Source organism: Mercurialis annua, linkage group LG4 (genome assembly GCF_937616625.2).
Source record: "Mercurialis annua linkage group LG4, ddMerAnnu1.2, whole genome shotgun sequence".
NCBI lineage: Eukaryota > Viridiplantae > Streptophyta > Magnoliopsida > Malpighiales > Euphorbiaceae > Mercurialis > Mercurialis annua.
In genome coordinates this window covers 17,083,839-17,105,634 of record NC_065573.1, presented here as the reverse complement: position 1 = coordinate 17,105,634, position 21,796 = coordinate 17,083,839, and the positions used below count along the sequence as shown (strand labels likewise).

At 33.7% G+C, this 21,796-nt stretch overlaps 2 protein-coding genes across 2 annotated transcripts; one reads left to right on the top strand and one right to left on the bottom strand.

Moving 5' to 3' along the window:
• Positions 1-155: 155 nt before the first annotated feature.
• Positions 156-2,565, bottom strand: LOC126678363 (uncharacterized). Its single transcript, XM_056105495.1, has 3 exons — positions 2,232-2,565; positions 314-2,130; positions 156-221 (listed from the first exon to the last, which is right to left on the bottom strand). The coding sequence occupies exons 1-3, from the start codon at positions 2,563-2,565 to the stop codon at positions 156-158; spliced, it is 2,217 nt and encodes a 738-aa protein (XP_055961470.1).
• A 15,421-nt stretch (positions 2,566-17,986) lies between these two features.
• Positions 17,987-21,609, top strand: LOC126676424 (peptide chain release factor PrfB3, chloroplastic). Its single transcript, XM_050370625.2, has 6 exons — positions 17,987-18,191; positions 18,771-18,988; positions 19,447-19,647; positions 19,949-20,164; positions 20,949-21,123; positions 21,303-21,609. The coding sequence occupies exons 1-6, from the start codon at positions 18,041-18,043 to the stop codon at positions 21,572-21,574; spliced, it is 1,233 nt and encodes a 410-aa protein (XP_050226582.1). The 5' UTR covers positions 17,987-18,040; the 3' UTR covers positions 21,575-21,609.
• The last annotated feature ends 187 nt before the right edge of the window (positions 21,610-21,796 follow it).

The following is a 21,796-nucleotide window of genomic DNA, read 5'->3' as shown; positions in this document are numbered from 1 at the left end:
TGTCGGCATCGTCATCGATATCCATATCGCAAGTTTCATTTCTTCCCAAACGCACGGGTAACATCGGATCACCTTCGGTAAAATAATAGGATGCAAATTTAGCGATTTCTTCTTGCAGATATCCACTACTAATGCTCCCTTCCACCCTGCCTTTATTAGTGACCTTTTTTTTCAATTTCCTCAAATATCTGTAACCGGATATTAATATTCGTAAGCATTTTCTATAATCATATATTTATTGAACAGATCGATTCGAGAAAAAACCATGACTAATTGATTACCTTTCAAATGGATACATCCAGCGATACTGAACCGGTCCTGCCATCATAGCTTCATACGGAAGATGCACGGGGAGATGCTCCATAGAGTCAAAAAAGCTGGGTGGAAATATACGTTCCAACTTACACAGGATTTTTGGTATCTCAGTTTCCATACGGTTTAGATCTTCCTGTGACAGTGACGTGGAAGTTAACTCCCTGAAGAAGATACTTAACTCTGTTAGAGGCTCCCACACGTTTTTCGGAAGTAGCTCCCGAAGGGCGATTGGCAGAAGTCGTTGCATAAAAACATGGCAGTCATGACTTTTCATTCCATGCATTTTCAACCCCTTTAGATCAACACATCTAGACAAGTTTGACGCGTACCCGTCTGGAAACTTTATTTTCTGAATCCACTCAAGCAAAACTCGTTTTGAATCCCTATCCAAAGCATACATTTCCTTTGGAAATCTCCCAGTTGCCGGATCTTTAGCTAACCCTGGCCGATCACAGATGTCGTTCAACTCTTCACGAGATTTTGCATGGTCTTTTGTTTTCCCGGGGATATTGAGAACGGTATTAAAAATGTTATCGAAGACATTTTTCTCAATGTGCATGACATCGAGATTGTGACGTATTACATTCGTTCTCCAATAAGGCAAATCCCAAAAGATACTTTTTTTATTCCACCCATGATCTTTTGACAGTAATGCATTAGTAACTTTCGCACCAGGCTCAAATGCCTTCTTAAACCCCAGTCGATCAATCTCTGCTAACAGTTCATCTCCAGTTCTCACCCCTGCAAACCTTTTGCCGACCTCTCGTTTCCCCTTACGGAAATCAGTAACATTTCGACGGAATTGGTGATTCGGAGGCAAAAACTTGCGATGGCAATCAAACCACGATTGTTTACCGCTTTTATCCAGTGTGAATGCATCAGTGTTTTCCATGCAGTACGGGCATGCTTTTCTACCAGCAGTGCTCCAACCAGACAACATAGAATAAGCGGGAAAGTCATTTATTGTCCACATAAGAGCCGCTTTTAGTTGAAAATTCTGACGCTTATGAACGTCATATGTCTGGACTCCACATTCCCACAGTTGGTTCAACTCTGCAATCAGCGGCTGTAGGAAGATATCCATTAGGTGTTTCGGGTTTCTAGGCCCTGGTACCAAAACCGTTAAAAACATAAACTCATCCTTCATGCACATGCCTGGGGGGAGATTGTACGGCGTCAAAATGACCGGCCACGAGGAATACTGCTGCCCAAAATTGGTAAATGGCTGAAACCCATCGGAGCATAAGCCTAATCTGATATTTCTCCCTTCATCGGCAAACTCAGAATGCAGTTCACTAAAACGTTTCCAAGCCGGAGAGTCGGACGGGTGGCACATCTTATCACCCTCCATCTCGTGGTCTGCGTGCCAGGTCATATGCCGAGCAGTGGCTTTCGAAGCGTACAACCTCTGTAGCCTCGGAGTTATTGGAAAATAGAACATTTTACTATATGGCACGTTAGCCTTTCTTGTTGTGGATTTTCCTTGGGTCACAGGTTTCCACCGCGCATAATTACAAACTTTGCAGTGCGTTAGATCCGCGTCCTCCCCCCAATAAATCATACAGTTATAGAAACAACAATCAATAACCTCAACCGGCAACCCCAAACCTTTGACCAGCTTCTTAATCTTAGCAAAATTCGTTGGCATCTTGTTGTCCTCCGGGAGCAGCTCCTGTATCAATCCGCATACGTCGTCAACTAAAGCTACCGAACCCTTATGTCGACACTTGATCTCCATCACTTTAGCAGATGCAGAAAATGGAGAATGTCTGCTATTCCCAGGCCATATGTCTTCTTCAGCCGCACGCATCATATCTAAAATTTTTGAGCTTCAGCATTCGGGAGCTCATCTTCAGGAAACGTTATTTCTGGACCGGCCGCATCAAGAATCATTCTTTGAGCGGAACTGAACTCACCTGGCCCCTCATCTTCATAGTCGAACTCAACATCCTGCTCTGGTAACTGTGCAAGGGGAGGGGGGTTCAAAACGCTCCCCTCGCCATGAAAAACCCATACTTGGTAACCTTTCACGAACCCATTCTTCAATAGATGGAATTCCACCTCATCGACATCCCGATAGCTTGTATTTCGACAACCTCTCTTAGGGCAGGGGCATTTTATCTGTACCCCACTCATACAAGCCGGATGCCGTAATGCAAACCGGACAAACTCCTTCACATGCTCCTTATACACTGTGGTTAGTAGCCCGTTTGTGTGGCTCTTGTACATCCAACTGCGGTCTGTCTCCATTTCTGTAGCGCGGATAATTAGAGGTGGGGTTTTCACTCGAGATAAGCAAAGTCAATGTAATTGGCAGCTGAAAAGGTAGGGGCCTATCCCATTCGTAAAACAGGCGCCCCGTAACTCGGCCACGATATATGCCTAGCAACGGAGAAAAATATTCGGCAGCCTTCCGGCGTCGTTCTCCTTTAGTGCGATATTTAGTATATGCGTTGTAACGCTAATTATATATTCCTCGAGGAATAAGCGTTACAAAACATATACTATACATCCACCCGGAGAACAAACGCTGGAAAACAACCGAATATTTTTCTACCGCTACTAGACATATATGGTTTTTCGTGATCGAGTTACGGAAGCACCAGTTTTGCGAACTGTACAAACTGTACAATCCCGTGTTGTTCAATCTCTTGAACACACGGGACGGGAACTCTATGGCTAGGTTTACGATTTTATTCGGTGGGAATAAAATCGAGGTTTATTTAGGTTGAATATTATAAATAAAAGCTATTTCAATTAAAATAAATCAAAATAAGCGATAAAACCTACTTGTTGAAAGGCAGAACCGCAAATAGAAGGTGAAACGCCCGGATCACTCGGAACAACGGTGCGCGGCTATCAAGGGCTATCAGCGACTGTCAGACCTAAATCAAAACACGTATTAATAAAAAAAATTAATAAAAATTCGGCAGCATTTCCCCTAAAAATGAGCATCACCCATTTTTCAGGGAAGTCCTGCAATCAAATCACAATACACAAAACCACCAATTTTAACGAAAATAATATAAACAGTAATTTATTAGATTAAATTATTATCTAATCCAATTAACTAATATTAAATAACAAACTAATAAAATTGTTAAAATTAAACAACATATAATTAATACATTTATCAAATGAGCCTAATTTAACCAACCAATATTTATAAAAATATTAACAATCTACTTTATTCAACAAATTAAACAATTAAAGCTAGAAATATCTAACTAACAATTTTAATCAAATATTACCAAGTATTTTAACAATTTATCAAGTGAGCCTAATTCTAATATTATTTTCAAAACATAAAATTAACCATATTAACCTAAAATACAAAAATTAACCCTAAAACTAAAATAACCAAATTTATTATAAACCTATAATTAATTTAATAATTGACTTAACCTATAATAAACCTAAAAAAACAATAAAACCGAAATTTAACCAAATATATTAAATAAATTTAATAAATCTTCCAAATTTATAATAAACAATAAAATTGAAATTTACCAAAAAAGGGAACGGAGACAGCGGAGGCAGCGGTGGCAGCGGTGGAGGGAAAACTGAAATTATTTTATTTAATTTATATAATTAGTTTATATATAAAAAACTGAAATTAAATTTAAATATAAAAAAAATCAGAAAACTTACCAGGGAGGAGAGGAACGGACGGCGGCTGGGAAAAATGAACGGCGGCGGCGGTTGCTCTGAACGGCGGCAGTTGGCGCCGGAAACAGCAGGCAAACGCGCGGGGGAGGAGGGAAACGGCAGGGAAGAAGGGAAACGGCGGGGGAGGACGGGAACGGCGGCGGAGGAGGAAAACGGCGGGGGAAGGACAACCGGCGGCGGAAGGAGGGAAAAGATGGGGAGGAGGCGGAAAAAAAATAAAGAGAAAAAATGGGGAAGAAACCGATCTGCGGTTTCATTTAACACAATTTTTGCGACGGACTACGATTTCCGTCGCAAATATTGTGTTAAATGAAACGCAGCGTTTCGTCTAACAATATTTGCGACGGACGGTAACTTCCGTCGCAAATTTTGTTAGCCAAAACGCAGCGTTGTTGTGCAGAAGACAATTTGCGACGGATGGTTTTAATCCGTCGCAAAAAATTAGGCGCCCTTATTTCCCTCCATTTCCCTCCTTATTCCCGCCAATTTAGTGACGGATTTGCGACGGACTGCCCGTCGCAAAACTGGCGGGAGCTATCCCGCCTCAAAAAATGGGGGTTTTGGCGACGGAATAGTATTCTGTCGCCAAATCCGTCGCCATATGGGGTAATTTGCGACGGAATTTGCGTCCGTCGCAAATATCCGTCGCAAAAACAGATTTTTCTAGTAGTGAAAAAACTTACCAATTTTATACTTATAATTGTTTTTAGCACATTTCACCATATATAAATATCAAATTAAATAAATCAAAATTAAATAAAACCAATTAAAATTTAATTAAATACTTCAATTTCCGATTAATCAACCGAACTAATTAATTTTATTAAAAAATTAAAGTTGTCAAATTAATTTTCTCAATTAATAAAATCTAATTAAGCTGAAAATTCAATTAAATAAAAAAATCAAATTCAATTAGTAATTTAATAAAAGAAATTAATTTCTTTAACAATAATACAATAAAAAATAAACTCAGTTGAATTGGGCCCATCTTCTCCGATGAACCCGTCATCAGCTGGGTTCTTGAACTGGATTTTTCCAATTTTTAAAGAGAAAATTAGGAAAAATACTCTCTTTTTGAAAATAATATGATTTCCTACCTCAATAAGGAAAAGATAAAGAAAATACCCCACCCTTTTAATATATTTATTTTTTTACTCTAGGATATGTTTATATTATAATTATACCTACTCCTTATTATTATTTTACGCTAATCATATTTATTTTACTCTAAACAACACCTGTCATTTTTCTTCTTTTTTTCTCTCTCCTTCTCTCTTTCTTCTCTCCTTTTCTCTTTTTTTTCTCTTTCTTCTTCTTCTCTCTTTCTTCTTCTTCTCTGGTTCATTTTTCTTCACCATTTTTTTCTTCTTTTATTTATTTTTTCTTTTCTTATCTATTTTTATTCTTTTTTTTTCGTTGTTTCTCTGTCGCCCCGCCATCGTTTTGTCGTCCTTTCATATTTAATTTTAGCGATTCTTTTCTTAATTCGTGGTGATAAATACGATTTATTTTAATTTTCAGATCTAAATAAATTAATCTTGAATTTTTTCAACTTTAAATCTAAAAATCTGCATAAGAAACAATGTTATGATGAAAATAATGAGTTTCTGCATAAAAAAACGATTTTTACAAAAAAAAACAGCATCTGATTATCATATAATTATCACTGCATTATCATATCATTATCATAAAACTGAAGAGAAATAATTTTTTTATAAAAAAAAACGTCTGATTATCATATGATTATCACGTTGTTATCATAACATTATTATATAACACAACAGTATGATAAATAGATGATAATGAAGTATGATAAGGTTATGATAATTGGATGATAACCTACGTGAAAATATAATTACAACAAAATTCATGATATCAGAGATAATCATATGATAATTAAATAATGTAGTTATGATAATAGTATGATAATATGATATATATATAAAAAAAAATACATAAACATTATGATAACGAGATGATAATGTGAAGATAATAGTATGATAAGATTCTTATTGATAATAAAATAATAATAGTATGATAATGTGATACTTGCTTGAAAAAAAATTATAGAAAAATTATGATAGCAATCTGCTATATATGATACTAATAATGGCATGATAATAAGATGACAATGCAATATGATAAATTGATAATTATATGATAAGGTGAAATTCTAATAATCATGTGATAATGTAATACTGTGATAATCATATGATAATATGATACTAGACAATAATGAAGTATGATAAGATTATGATAATTGGATGATAACGTACGTGAAAATATAATTACAAAATCAAGTCATGATATCAGTGATAACCAGATGATAATTAAATAATAAAGTTATGATAATATGATACCTATATAGAAAAATTACATAAAAATTATGATAATTAGATGATAATGAAGTATGATAAGGTTATGATAATTGGATGATAACGTACGTGAAAATATAATCACAAAAAAATCATAATATCAGTGATAACCAGATGATAATTAAATAATAAAATTATGATAATAGTATGATAATATGATACATCTATGGGAAAAAATTACATAAAAATAATGATAACGAGATGATAATGTGAATTATGATAAGGTTCTTATTGATAATAAAATGATAATAGTATGATAATATGATACTTGCATGTAAAAAATTATAAAAAAATTATGATAATGAGATGATAATAATCTGCTACATACGATACTGATAATGGCATGATAATAAAATTAAAATGCAATATGATACATTGATAATTGCATTTTAGGTGAAACTGTGATAATCATATGATAAGGTGATACAGTGATAATCATATGATAATGTGATACTGTACTTGTATCTTATATTATCTAGCAATATGATTACATTATCATATAATAATCTGCTATAAATGATACTCGTAATAACATGATAATAAGATGGAAAATAGAAATAAAATAGATTTTTGACACTCATTTAATTTTCTGATAAGTTTGCTTTAAAATTTAATATTCATAAAAAATGGAAATGAAATTTATAATCTCCAGTTAATTTAAAAGAACAAAAAAAAATTGAATGAACAAAAAAGAATTGAATGAACAAAAATAAGTTGAATGAAAAATAGTTCTGCATAATTATGGAAGACCTAAAGAAAATTGAATGAAAAAAAAAATTGAATGTAAAGTGAATGAATAAAAGAGAAGTGAATGAAAAATGGTTATGCAGATATTGTGGAAGACCTGTACGCACGTAAAAAGAGAGAGAGAGAGAGAGAAAAAAAAAGAGAGAGAGAAAGAGAGCATGTGTCATGTGTGTGTGTCAGAGTAAAATAATAAATATTCAAAACTAAAGAGTAAAATCACAAAAAAGTCAAAACAGTGATGTATTTTTGCCATCTTTTCCGTGTTGAGGTATAAAGTCCTATTATTTCTTTATTTTAGGTAAATTCCAACTTTTTTCATTCTTAAATTTAGCTGAAAACTGGATTAGTCCCGATTTTAAAGTTCTTCCCAAATGGAAAATGCTTAACATGTTCTTCCCATATGGAAAGAACAGATCTATTCTTTCCAAATAGGAATAATAAAATGTTGTTCTTCCCAGTTCTTCCCATGGAAAGAAAGGTAGCCGGAAAAAAAAATGAGGCGGCTGAAAAAATTGAGGCAGCCGAAAATGGTATCTGTAGTGCACTGCTAAAAAACAGCCATTTAGCGACGCATTTTTCCGTCGCTAAATGGCTAAATTCCGTCGCTAAATATCTGGTCGCCAATTTTGCAGCGACCGAATACTTTTTTTTTGCGACGGATTTAAAAAAATTTGCGACGGATTTTGCGACGGATTTAAATCCGTCGCAAATTTTTAAAAATAAAAAAAAATTATTTTTTAATTAAAATCGTAAAATGAAATATTATTTAAACGGTCAACCACCGTCACACACCCACTGGCTATACAACACACACCCGTACTGACCCGCAAATATCGCAAATTTTCCAACTTCCCAGTAGGTCACCCATCCTTCACATTACTCTCATCCACTCCTCTTTAACTTTGTAGTTCCCCCGCGCGTGACTCCAACTTATCCAGCTCAGATTCTTGTTTTATATCTATGTATATTATATTTAAATATAACAAAAAGATACTCCCGCAATTTACTCCCACATTATATAAAATAATTATTTTTTCATACTAATTATTTTTAAATAAAATAAATTATTTTTTAATAATTATTTTAAATAAAAACAACAAGTTATTAATATTACACTTTACTCCCACATTCTAATATAATAATTTTGTTATAAATAATTATTTTATTAATAAATAATTATAATAAATAATTAATTATTTTTAAATAAATAATTATAATAAATAATTATTTTATTAATAAATAATTACAATAAATAATTTTTTAATAAATTGTTTTATAATTAATATTGTTTTTATTAATAAATATTTGTTTTAGTAAATATATATTTTAATTATATTATTAATAAATATATTTTTTAATAAATATATTTTTTAATTATAATTTTTTTAATAAAAATAATACTTTTAGCGACGGATTTAGTAATCCGTCGCTAAAAGTTAGCATTTAGCGACGGATATGGTATTCCGTCGCTAAATGTATTACTTTTAGCGACGGATTACAAAATCTGTCGCTAAAAGTGAAAAACAAATTGGCGGGATTCATCCCGCCAATTTTCTTTAAGATTTAGCGACGGATTTTGAATCCGTCGCTAAATCCGTCGCAAATTTTGATTTTAGCGACGGATTTCAAATCCGTCGCTAAAATCCGTCGCAAATCGACTGTTTTCTAGTAGTGGTGGACTACGATTAGAAAACGATTGAATTATTTTTTAATAAAATTATTTGGATTTGATTGATTTATTTTTTTAATTAAATTTTAAAAGTTCAGTTGAAACGATTTAAAATTTGACGGCGTATTCTTTTTCAAACAATTAAGAACTTATTTGGACTTGTGTTCTCCAAGGTGGCCGACGTGTGGCAATGCCTCGTCAGCACCACATATGCAAAATCAATTGAAAATTGAGAGTTGGACAAAATTGAAACCAAATTATGTTTTTCAGGACAAATTGAATAAAATTGAAAGATTTAAATTTTTGTGAAACTGTTTTTAAAGGTTTGGTCTTTTTTTGGTTAGGCCTAATGTCTTAAAAAAAACCCGACCTTTCAGCCCCTTTTCAATCATACCCCGACGTTGAAAATTTGTCAATTTTACCCTATTCTGCATTTTTGTGTTTCAATTGTACCCTGAAAAATTAAATTAACGTCTTTTGCGTTTGGAAATTTGTTTAAAACATTCTCCATGTCTCGCATATATTAATTGTATATTTTTAAAATTTATTTAAATTTAGTTAAATTAATTAAGAATTTAAATTAGTGTTAATTTGATTATGGGTTTTAGTTAGTTTTTAAAAATAAAGGACATACTTGTACTTTTTTGAATTAAAAAGAATTTAATTTCATGTTTAGACTTAATTAATTGAATGATTTCATCATTTAAGTAAAAAAATTAACAAAAATTAAAATATTGGGGTACAATTGAAAATGAAAAATTTAAAAGTGGGTAAAATTGACAAATTTTCAATCTCGGGGTGGAATTGAAAAAAGGTTTAAAGGTGAGGGATTTTTGAGTGATTAGACCTTTTGGTTATTTGGCCTTATAATATTGAAATGTGCTATCTGCGGAAGGATTATCAATGTTGTGATTGGAGGAAAAAGTTACGCATTGCACTCTTCTTTTATTAAAAAATTGGTGTGAAAGCGAACCTATGGGAATTCCGTGTTTTGTGTGCTTCATTTCTTTACCTTAAACACTTGAGTGTGAAAGCGAAATCTTGTGAGAAATATTTGCTAATGTTTAATGCTTATGAGTAATTGCCATTGTGTTCATATTCTAAGATTGACCAAATGCTCGCATGTCCCTTAAGTGATAGTACTCTCGTGATTGCCGTTGAAAAGATTTGTTTAAATTGTTGACTTGTCGTGAGTGCCATCTTCATATGTCTTCTCTATTGCATTCTTCATTTGTTTGCATGGAACATGAGTTGTTGACACTAGACGATTGCATTTGCATCTTCATCGGTTGGGAGTATATTTGTTGACAAGTAGTCGGTTTTTGCTAAGTTCTTGATTCCTAGTAGTTAAGTGAGTCTTGTTCTTACTTGAGGACAAGCAAGAGTTTAGTGTGAGGAGGTTTGATAGGAGTGAAATACTCCTATAATTAGAGTGCTATTTCGTATGCTTTTGTATGTTTTCACCTCGCTTTTCTATAAAAATGTATACCTTATAGCGTGTGTGTATGTTTCAGGGAATCAAGAGCGTTGCGGAGTGTTTTGAGGCCAAAAGAGTGAAGAATCGTTAAAAGCGGAAGTCGAGTGCGAAAGTCGGAAGCAAGCGAAGACTTCTTCCCCATCTCAGAGGGTGTCTCGATTCGAGACACCCAACTTAAAAGCCCATCTCGATTCGAGATGAACTAGAAGAGGTGGCAGTAGGTTTTTAAGGGAATGTCTCGAATCGAGACAACTCCTTAAGTTGAATGTCTCGATTCGAGACATGAAGAAAGGAGGAATCTCAGCTTTTTATCAACACTTGCACATGTTTTCCTCATTTGGCCAAGCACACTTTTATGGGTTGTCTCCTATTTCCTCATTTGTAAACACTATATAAAACATTTTATCTCCTTTTTAGGTTAAGTGTGATTTGATAGAGAATCATTGTCACCTTCATTATTGTAGCAACAACTTTTCTCTGAAATTATTAGTATTGTTCTTATTGTTCTTCCTAATTGTAGTAAGAAATCATCATAGTTCTTTGTGTTCTTAAAGTTATTTCTAGATTTTGCTATTTTGGGAAAGTTATTCAATACAAGTATTATTTTAATCATTGAAGCTTCATTATCTAGTTCATGCTTTTAAGGTTCATTTATTATTCCAAGGTACTAAATCTTTACTCTATGTTTAATCTTTGTTATTGTTTAATTAATTGTATTATGATGATGGTTAGTGGCTAAACCCTTTGTTTAGGGGTTGTTATGATTGCCATGTTGTTTTGATAGGAGGTTAGGGTTAGGGTTTTGGATTGAGTTGGTAGTTGTGCTCCTTGGACCTAGTGCTTAGATTAAAGTGATCTCTTAATCTATAATTTGTGATTTAATTAGGAGGGCGAGAGCTAACTAATTAGATTATACCTAAGGGAGAACAAGGTTTAATCCTAGATGCACTAGCGTGATTTAGGATTATCTCGGTTGTGAAGTTTGCTTGATTAGTTGACTTGATTAGTTCTATCGAAGTCTATGAGCACGAGAGTGGATTAGACTTCGGTATTGTTAATCAAGATTCGACTCGTTCACTTCCGCCTCGAGAGAGCGGAATTGGTTCCGTAGAATAGCTTGACCCGACCTAGAATCCAATTACCTTGACCTGAACCGCCTAGTTATTACTTGAGCATGATTAGCAACCTCTAAGCTTTTACTCTTATTGATTTAAATCTTGTGTTAATTAGTGGATTGTTTAGTTGATTGTTTAGTTAAGTAGCATTTTGATTAATAGTTGTTTGTTTGATCGTTTTAATCGAAACCCAAAACCAATCTTTCTATTGCTTTCCAAATTGGATTTCACAATCAATTTCCTTCACTTTAAACCTCTAGTCCTTGTGGGTTCGACCTCGACTTGTCGAGTACTACGAGTTGGCTTTTTGCTAACAGTTATCAACATGTTTGATAACTCGGCAAGTGTACATTCTATCTGATTCATATAGTAATTCGTGATGAAATTACCATATGATTCCGGAAGGGATTGAAGGATCATATCCGTTTGGAGATTGAAGTCCATGATGAAGTCTAGACCCTCTAGCCGTTCGATACATCGAATCATCATGTTCACATGTTCTCCAACACCCTTTCCTTCGGAGTGCTTTGCCCGAAATAATTGCTTAGATATCTCATATCTAGCAAAACGACTTGATTCACCATACAACTCTTGTAAGTGAAACAATATTTCGCGAGCTCCCGGATATTTCTCGTGTTGCTTTTGCAACTCGTTATTCATAGATGCCAACATATAGCACTTGGCTTGTTCGTCATCTAACTTCCACTTGCGCAATGCCTCATGTTCCTCGGGAGGTGCCTCAATCGGCAATGGTCCCGGAACATTTGTCTCAAGAACATATGCTATGTGTTCACTTGCAAGAACTATTTTGAGATTTCTTAACCAATCAACAAAGTTAGGACCCACTAAGCGATTATTGTCGAGAATGCTACTTAACGGATTCGATTTCATCTTATCTTATCAACCTATAGAAAGCAAAGATCTCTAATTAGTATTATTGTCTTGTATATTTAAACCATAATGATTTGGTCTTTATCAAAATGGCCTCCCACTATCTTTTTCGAATCCTACACTTCCAAAATAGGAAACGTGAATCTTTGTTGGAAAAAGATTCAAGCGGGTGATTGAATTCTTATACTCATTTATCTTTCCCTCAAGTACTTAATGCTATTCTTGGGATCAAAATGATATATAAGTGAACAACTACTTGTTCATCATATCTCATATGAGGTTCAATCATTCCCGGCTCCTAATGCTTTCACCCTCAAGTACTTAATGCTATTTTTGGGTTTCCACATTAGTTAAGTTTAACCCATTGAATCAACTAAGATGTATCGATTTGAATAATATACGACTCGGGTACGCCTAATTGCCTTTCTCGCCGTATATTATATCGACTACACCCGCAACATCGCATGCTTAACAATAAACTCGACAACATCTCTTGACGATATCATCTCACCCCTATGTATCCATAGCCGACAAGATGATAACTCAAAGCGTGTTAGTTTATTGCTCCAATGGAGAGCCATTGATAAATCAATTTAATTATTAATCAATATAAACTTAATCTTTTTACTTTTAGGAAAATTTCTTAGGGGTTTAATTTATTCCGGTCTCACTAAGCCCACAACACATTTTAGCATGCATCTCATACATATTAAAGCTAAAATGAATCATGCAATCACACATGTATGATCATGGACTTCCTAGGTCTCATTCTTTAGCCACAAAAGAATGAGCAAACTATTATTTGTACCGCATGTTTTGTCGACGACAACATAATGCACAAGCGAGTCACGTATTGTGTTAAATAATCACATTAGAAAAATTCCCAGGATAGATTGGAGGGTCACGAGCGGACCACTTAAGTACCAATCTCCTAGACAGAATTTAATCAAATGTAATTAATGTCACAATACCGTTTGCTTGTTTTTGCAAACAAGACCTAAGCCCTCGGAATTATAAATTTCATGCCAATTAATAATTCCTAAGTCCATGATTATTAATACATGCATTCAATCGTAAAGCTTCAATACTTGCTGATACGGTGGCTCTGATACCACTGTTGGTGCAGCGGGACGTGAGGGTCTGAATCGTATATTTCAATTCAAAATTGGAATTCCAACAATTCGGATCCAGAAATTGATCATATCAATAACAAATGGATCGTCGTATCATCTAGTAATTAAAGCACACATCTAGAAACCGCAAGAAGAATACCTATGTCGATTCTCCAACGATTCTTGTAGTCCCGATAGTACGGCGACCTCAAGCTCGTCCACACGAGTATGCGTCCGATTGAATCCTCGCCTTGAAGTAATCTGCAAGAGTTTCTCTTGCCGAGCAACCCTAAGCTCAAACTCTCGCCTCGATTACGTCTTTGCTGGGATGTATGAAAAACTTTCTCCAAGCTTTTATGTGATTGATGACTACTTGAACTCATTCAAATATGCTCTCTTAAGAATGCAACACCTCACATGCTAGGTGTCACACACCAAGCAAAGGTGTTGCCACCATTCGACACCTCACATGCTAGGTGTCACACACCAAGCATAGGTGTTGCCACCATCTGACACATCACATGCTAGGTGTCACACATCAAGCATAGGTGTTGCCACCTTCTGACACGTCGGATGCTAGGTGTCACACACAGAGACATACATGACATCATCACATGACATCATCACGTGACATCATCATATGACATCATCGTGACATCATCACATGACATCATAGTGACATCATCACATGACATCATCGTGACATCATCACATGACATCATCGTGACATCATCACATTAACTTGGATAAAATACAATTAGGTGCCTACTAATTTATAACTCTTACAAATTAGTCCCTAATTTATACTTGTTTTTCATCTTAGATTAATTTCTGAGATATGCTAGTATCTATATGAAATCGATCTCTCGTAAACTCAATCGGTTGCACACCCTATTGTGTGTGACTAACTAGGTTCACATCTATATGGCAACGAGAGTCATAAGAAACGCCTTTCTTATATTAAATAATTAAATCCCATTAATTATTAATTCTCGTAGATCGTGAGTGACGTCTAGCAACATATCACGACCCCCAAATAGATATGAATGTTTCGATGCATTCTTTATGAACCAATGTTCATAATTACCGTACACTCAAAATTCCCTTCATCTAAGATTCTGATCTCGACTAGTGTCAAGATTAAGTCAAACACTGTTTGTCTTAATCATATGATCTCATCTCAATTCTTATTCTTGATAAATATGGCTTCCTCTAGAAACAACTTTCTAAGTAAGTCATATACACCCGCGCAGATTTTGTCATCCATCAAGAACAATTTAAGATAGCATAGAATCTTTTCTCCGTTCATCCGGAGTGATAAATCCTCTCTTGGTTAAACCCCTATCTCCATATACAACTAACTAGAGCCAACACATCCCGCGGCCCTAGCTCATGAAAGATCTAGGGATAAGGAGTATCAAACTCTAATCACCTATATACAAGATAGTGTCACCGCAAGTCAAAGGACATATGTACAATTATGAAATAGATGACATTAAATTGACTTTGATGAAATACCATGTATAAGTCATCTAGCGTCACTTGTTCGACTCACTCAAACCCTTTGAGTGTCCATATGTTTATTCTGATCCCCATTTAGTAGTGTGAGACTCACTGCTTCCTATAATTAGTAACTCTTTACTAATCAGGATAATAAACAGAGGTGACGATCTTTCCGGGATAATGCGATGCCCTTATTCGTAGGACCCCATCGATCGTGAACGGTTATTTAGATCACTTGTATAATAGAATCTGTCACTCATATTCTCAACACCTTAAGAATAGATTCTATCACAATGTGATAAGGACAATATGCAATAAATAAACACTTAGTTGATGAGGCACTTAGTTCAAATAAAACATATATATCATTGCCAATGGGATTTGTTTATACAAGTATAAATACAAAATGGCCCTAGTGCACATACTACTAACAGTTCACTTAAAACTTATTTGGCATTTGTATGGGCAAAGGGTTCAACTCCACTTGTTGTAAAACAACAATCTTTCTTTTTTCTTTAATAAAAAAATAAAAAAATTTATTTTATTTATCTTATACTAATCGTGTTAGCAGTTTTTCACTTTCTTTAGGTAATATATACCCCATGGAAGATTATTTTGCAATTAAAAAACAATCAACCGAATTAATAAATTTTGATTAAATTTATGCCCTAATCTGATATTAATTTGATTATTTTTCATGGTTAAATGAAAATATTTAAAATTTGAATTATTATAGATGTTTATATTAAAAACCGGGAATTTAAACTCTTTTAATTTTTCATTTTAAATTGAGAAGGTGAACTTCCCGGGTGGAGAATATTTCTAGTTCTGCCTCTGCATATAATATGTTCGATCAAATGACAATTAATCTTATCTCTACATCAATGCACTTTCTATGACAATTTTCAGGATATATGTTTATACTATGCTCAAATAACCAAAAAACGCCAAATCTTTGAAGGAAGTTCTACAAAAGTACAAACCTTTTAATTTCATCCAATTTGTCCTGAAACGCATAACTTCGTTTCAATTTTTCCCAACTCTCAATTAATACACGCTTTTATTGATGTGGCGCTGATGTGGCGTGCCACGCAATGTGTCACGATGGCAATTACTAGGTTAAAGTGCAAATAAATTCTTAATGTTTAAAAAACTTACCAATTTTATACTTATAATTGTTTTTAGCACATTTCACCATCTTTTTAATATAAATATCAAATTAAATAAATCAAAATTAAATTAAACCAATTAGAATTTAATTAAATACTTCAATTTCCGATTAATCAACCGAACTAATTAATTTTATTAAAAAATTAAAGTTGTCAAATTAATTTTCTCAATTAATAAAATCTAATTAAGCTGAAAATTCAATTAAATAAAAAAATCAAATTCAATTAGTAATTTAATAAAAGAAATTAATTTTTTTTAACAATAATACAATGAAAAATAAACTCAGTTGAACTGGGCCCATCTTCTCCGATGAACCCGTCATCAGCTGGGTTCTTGAACTGGATTTTTCCAATTTTCAAATTTAGCTGAAAATTGGATTAGTCCCGATTTTAAAGTTCTTCCCAAATGGAAAATGCTTAACATGTTCTTCCCATTTGGAAAGAATAGATCTATTCTTTCCAAATAGGAAGAATAAAATGTTGTTCTTCCCGTGGAAAGAAAGGTAGCCAGAAAAAAATGAGGCGGCTGGAAAAATTGAGGCAGCCGAAAATGGTATCTGTAGTGGGCTACGATTAGAAAACGATTGAATTATTTTTTAATAAAATTATTTGGATTTGATTGATTTATTTTTTTTAATTAAATTTTAAAAATTCAGTTGAAACGATTTAAAATTTGACTGTGTATTCTTTTTCAAAAAATTAAGAACTTATTTGGACTTGTGTTCTCCAAGGTGGCCGACGTGTGGCAATGCCTCGTCAGCACCACATATGCAAAATCAATTGAAAATTGAGAGTTAGACAAAATTGAAGCGAAATCATGTTTTTCAGGACAAATTGAATAAAATTGAAAAATTTAAACTTTTGTGAAACTGTTTTCAAAGGTTTGGTCCTTTTTTGGTTATTTGGCCTTATAATATTGGAATGTGCTATCTGCGGAAGGATTATTAATGTTGTGATTGGAGTAAAAAATTACGCATTGCACTCTTCTTTTAACTAAATTTTTATCCCGCTTGATTTTTTTTAATAAAGTCTTTAATGAGGCAGTATCAAATAGCGTAATTTAAAACATTTATTTTTATCATTAAAAAAATTGTTATAAATAGTATATGAATTTCATGGATGCCAAATTATTTAAACCACCTATCTAGCTTAGCTATTATAAACACTCAATACTTCTTGATATGTATGGAAATACTTGATCGATGGAATTGTCTATAAATAGATTTCGATGAAAAAAAAGTTTAAGTCTCTTAAACATTGTCCATTTGTTGAGTTAATTCAAATATCATCGGGTACTAATTTATTTGATTTACAGATATTAAGCAATAATCTTCTTTAAAATGTAACACCTTGCTACTATTATTTGAGGGTAATTTCCTAAAAATCACTAAATTTTTGAGTTTTTCATTTTAATCACTAAATCATTTTTTTTCATTTTCATCACTGAACTTTCATTTTTTTTATTTTGGTATTTTCCGGCCAAAAATGCTTAGGTGGCAGCCGAAATTAATTTTTTTTAAACTGAAAACTTACCATATATGCATTTTTTGATCTAAAAATTCATTTTTAAAGTAAAATTATGTATGTATGACAAATTTTCGAAGTAAAACTTGTAAAATCCGGTTGTCACATGTCAACTTCCGGCTGCCATCTAAGTATTTTTGGCCTGAAATATCAAAATGGAAAAAAATAAAAGTTCAGTGATCAAAATGAAAAAAAAAATTAGTAATTGAAATGAAAAAACTTAAAAGTTCAGTGATTTTCAGAATCAATTATCCGTTATTTGAGGATAATGGTTTTGAAAGAAAAAAAAACAGAGAACAAAGAAATACACCCAAAAAGAAGAAAAGAAAAGGCATAGGACTAGGCCACATGGTCTCTTGAATATTGATGGCTAAAATTAAATGATAGTTTCTTGAAAAAACATCATATAATCTCAACTTATTGTTGGTACTATTTTATGTGGGCGATGTAAAAACAAACATACAAATAAAGAAAATGGCGGCATTTGTAAGCAGAGCAAGAGCAGCTTCTCTCTGCTTAAAATTTCAATCTTTAACTACCAAAAGAAGTAGCAACCAAGCTCACTTTTTCAGAATTCATGCTTCTCAATTCATGGATGATGACCACAAGCTCTACAAACAATTGGGTATATGTTAATACTCTTATATAGTTATATGTTTCTATCTTTTGGTATTCAAATTTGGTTCCTGGAATAGTTTCGGAATAGATTAACTATTCCGTATAGAATACCTATCCCTGACTTGGTTTATGGAATAGCAACTCTATGGAATTGCTATTTTATGATTTTGTGGAATGACTATTTATCTTATTCTAGTCCATGCTATTCCATTCCGTGCTATTTCATTCCATGACCTGAACATGGCGAATAAAGTACACTGCATGAAGCTAATATTCTAATGCATTTTGGTTAGCAGGTTCTTTAGTAAGCAGTCAATTTTTGTTTCGTTTTTCATTAATTTGCTCATATGACCATATTTTCTTTCTTTCTCGCGAAAAATGGCTGTATTTGGTTACATTAGTATTAGAAAAGAAACTGATATGGACCCTGCTAGGACACACTAGGCAAATGTGCTACTTTTGTTATTTGTAAGAGGTGAATAAACTAATTGAAAATTATGGATTTGACAACATTAGTTGTAGGTTTTACTGCATCCCAAGTTTGCAGCATTTAACTTCACATTGGAATTGTGCTCAATTTGCTTAGGTTTGTTTTCTTTGAAAAAGAAGATTGAAGATGCTGTTCTTCGGGCTGAGAACTCAGCACGGCCAGCGCTGGATCTTGAGGAAGCTAGATGGATCAGGCAAGAAGAAGTGATGCGTGAGAGTGACCTTTGGGATGACCTTGTCAAATCTAGTGAAATTCTTGGTAAACTGGCTCATAGTGCAAAAGCTGTTGATGCTCTTAAAGACCTAAAGTATAAGGTGAAGTGATTGACATTAGTTATAAACTTATAATGAACTACATACAAAATATTATTGGAGAAAACATTTAGGACAGTTATAAATGGCTGGATGAGCCGTCAAATCTGAGGATTTGGACTTGCATTTGAAAGAGTCATGCCCAGTTTGCCCTTGTCTGAACCCGTCCAAGTCCGTCCCATTAACAGGTTTGCAGCACTCAATGCCTTGGAGAGACCTGAGCCTGCTTTGATGGCCAATTGATTGAGCCTAATTGTTTTGGTTACGCGTGCATACATATATGTTGAATGCTACATGCATACTTGTGTATCTTACTTATACCAACTTCTTAATCTGACTTAGATCGTCTTCATAAACATCGATCAAAAGACATATATTTCAATTATGTTTTGTTGATTATTTCATTCCCAGATTGCTTGACGTACAGTGTAGATTGTGATGAGTTTTATATATTTATATAGGCTGAAGAGGCAAAGCTGATTTCACAGTTGGCAGATGTGGAAGGCATCAATTACTCACTTCTTAAGCAAGCTTATAGTGCATCTTTAGCTGTAAACAAAATATGGGGTCAGTATGAGATGGTGAATCTTCTTAAGGGGCCATATGACACTGAGGGAGCGTCTTTGATTATTAAAGCTGGATCCGAAAGCCTTAAAGCTGAGGTTTGATCATATTCTTTGAACTTACCATACGCGATAAAAATGTTTGAAATATCTTTCTCCTTAAGATGAATTATAATGGTCTTCAACTTTCAAGCTATATATCCATCAATGTTTGATAATTAAAGCTGAATCCAATAGTCTTAAACCGGAGGTTTGATAATATTATCTGCAGTTGGCAAAACAGGACAAAAATGTTAGAATAACATGTAACTTAAGTAGGTTTGATTGAGTGTAAATAACATGTAATTTAAGTCCAGTTACTGTCTTTGACTAACATGGTAGCATCATTTTTCGTATTTAGATGTGGGCAAAAGATCTTCTGAACATGTATGTCAAATGGGCCAAAAAGCTAGGTTGCAGAAGCAGGCTAGTTGAGAAGCATCCTTCTATATCTAATTACGATGGTATCAAGTTGGCGACTGTTGAGTTTGAATTTGAGTGTGCTTATGGCTATCTTTCAGGAGAGAAGGGTATTCATAACATGATAAATTTGCAGAGTGGTTCTGCTTACAATGAGGTAATCTATTTAGACCGATCTCTTAGACATGTTTGCAACCGTAGACTAAAGCATGTAATGTATTTCTTCAAAAAATATGTTTGGATATTCTAATTACCAGAATATGTTTACCAATATCGTTGACTTGTTCGATTTTAACCTTGCAATGTTTGTCCTTTGTGAAGTAGAGTTATAAACCAAATCCTCTATTTACAGTCTAGGCTGCACGAAAAAGGAAACGCTGATACGGAAACCTTGAAATTGCATATTTTACAAGAATAAATTATAAATATATATATATATATATATATATATATATATATATATATATATATATATATATATATATATATATATATATATATCTAGAGTTTTACAAGCAATGCTCAGGTACTGGCTCAGCAATCTCGATTTTATAAAGTTAACATGTTACAAGACTAATCCATGGTCACCAAAATCTAAGTTGGATTAGCAGCTTCATAACATTCCTATAAAAACAGCACATTAAGATGCTATCAGACCATAAGTTTATGGGAAGACAGTGATTGAACTCATCCCTATATGAACTTTTTCGACCGAGTTTTATCATTTTACATAGTTTACTGCTAGGTAGTTGCAGATTGATTATCTTGCTCTGAACTGCATATCGAACGCACTTGCTTGTACACTGATTAACGAAACTTTGGTACCTCTTGATGCATGTTGTTAACATTTGGAGAGAGAGATTTGGATATATCACCACTGTAATATAAAGAATAGTATGTAAACTGCAACCATCTTTCACTTAAAATTGGAAAATGTACAGGTAAGCTCAGCATGTGTGGATGTAATTCCTCTTTTCCTCGGAAGAATGTATGACCTGAAAATCAAGGACGATGAGTTAATCATCTCACCCCCTTTGCTTAGCAAGGAGAAGACCCCAACAAAACCAACAGTGTGCATTCAGCATATTCCTACCGGCATAACGGTGCAATCCTCAGGTACAATATTATGTACCAATATCCTAATTATAATGCAGTTTACTCCATGCAAAATTTACAAACTTCCTACTAGTTCATAACTCTAGGCAGCTTAGGTGTCTTAGTTATACTATTCTGCAACTTCTGTGTGTTATTAGTTACTTGCAAGGAAGTGTAGAAATGAATGTTGTAATTTGCAGGTGAGAGAAGTTACTTGGCGAATAAGATAAAGGCTCTTAACCGATTAAAAGCTAAACTCCTCGTGATTGCGGAAGAGGAAAAGAATTCCGATATGAGCAAAGATTCCGATTTAGAAGCGTGCCATAAAGAAATCAGGAGGTATATTTCTCATCCTTACAAGTTAGTACAAGATGTAAAAACGGGCATCCAATTGCCCGACTTAAACTCTATTTTGGATGGAAATATTGAAGCTCTTATTAGAGCTCATATTAAAAGTAGATGTACAAACTGAATAGGCAATTGTTATATATTATTGTTTTTCCTCTGTGTGTTTTTTTTGTCAAAGATGGTCGACTCTTTCGAGTGTCAATTGTTAGTTTGTTAGTTACGGAAACGTGATTCAAACCCACAATCTCTTAATGCACTTAGAGGTGCCTTAGCCAACCAAGCTAGGCCCACATTGGCCCTCAATGTGTTTGCTGTGATATTATCTTAGAAGAGAATCGGAAGTATC

Excerpts from the sequence above, each read along its gene's own strand:
- LOC126678363 (XM_056105495.1), bottom strand. The coding sequence starts at position 2,565 with ATGGAGACAGACCGCAGTTGGATGTACAAGAGCCACACAAACGGGCTA. Across the intron at positions 2,131-2,231 it reads CTATGAAGATGAGGGGCCAG|ATATGATGCGTGCGGCTGAA; the intron begins GTGAGTTCAGTT and ends CAAAAATTTTAG. Across the intron at positions 222-313 it reads AAGCTATGATGGCAGGACCG|AAAATGCTTACGAATATTAA; the intron begins GTTCAGTATCGC and ends ATATGATTATAG.
- LOC126676424 (XM_050370625.2), top strand. The coding sequence starts at position 18,041 with ATGGCGGCATTTGTAAGCAGAGCAAGAGCAGCTTCTCTCTGCTTAAAA. Across the intron at positions 18,192-18,770 it reads CAAGCTCTACAAACAATTGG|GTTTGTTTTCTTTGAAAAAG; the intron begins GTATATGTTAAT and ends CAATTTGCTTAG. Across the intron at positions 18,989-19,446 it reads TTAAAGACCTAAAGTATAAG|GCTGAAGAGGCAAAGCTGAT; the intron begins GTGAAGTGATTG and ends ATATTTATATAG.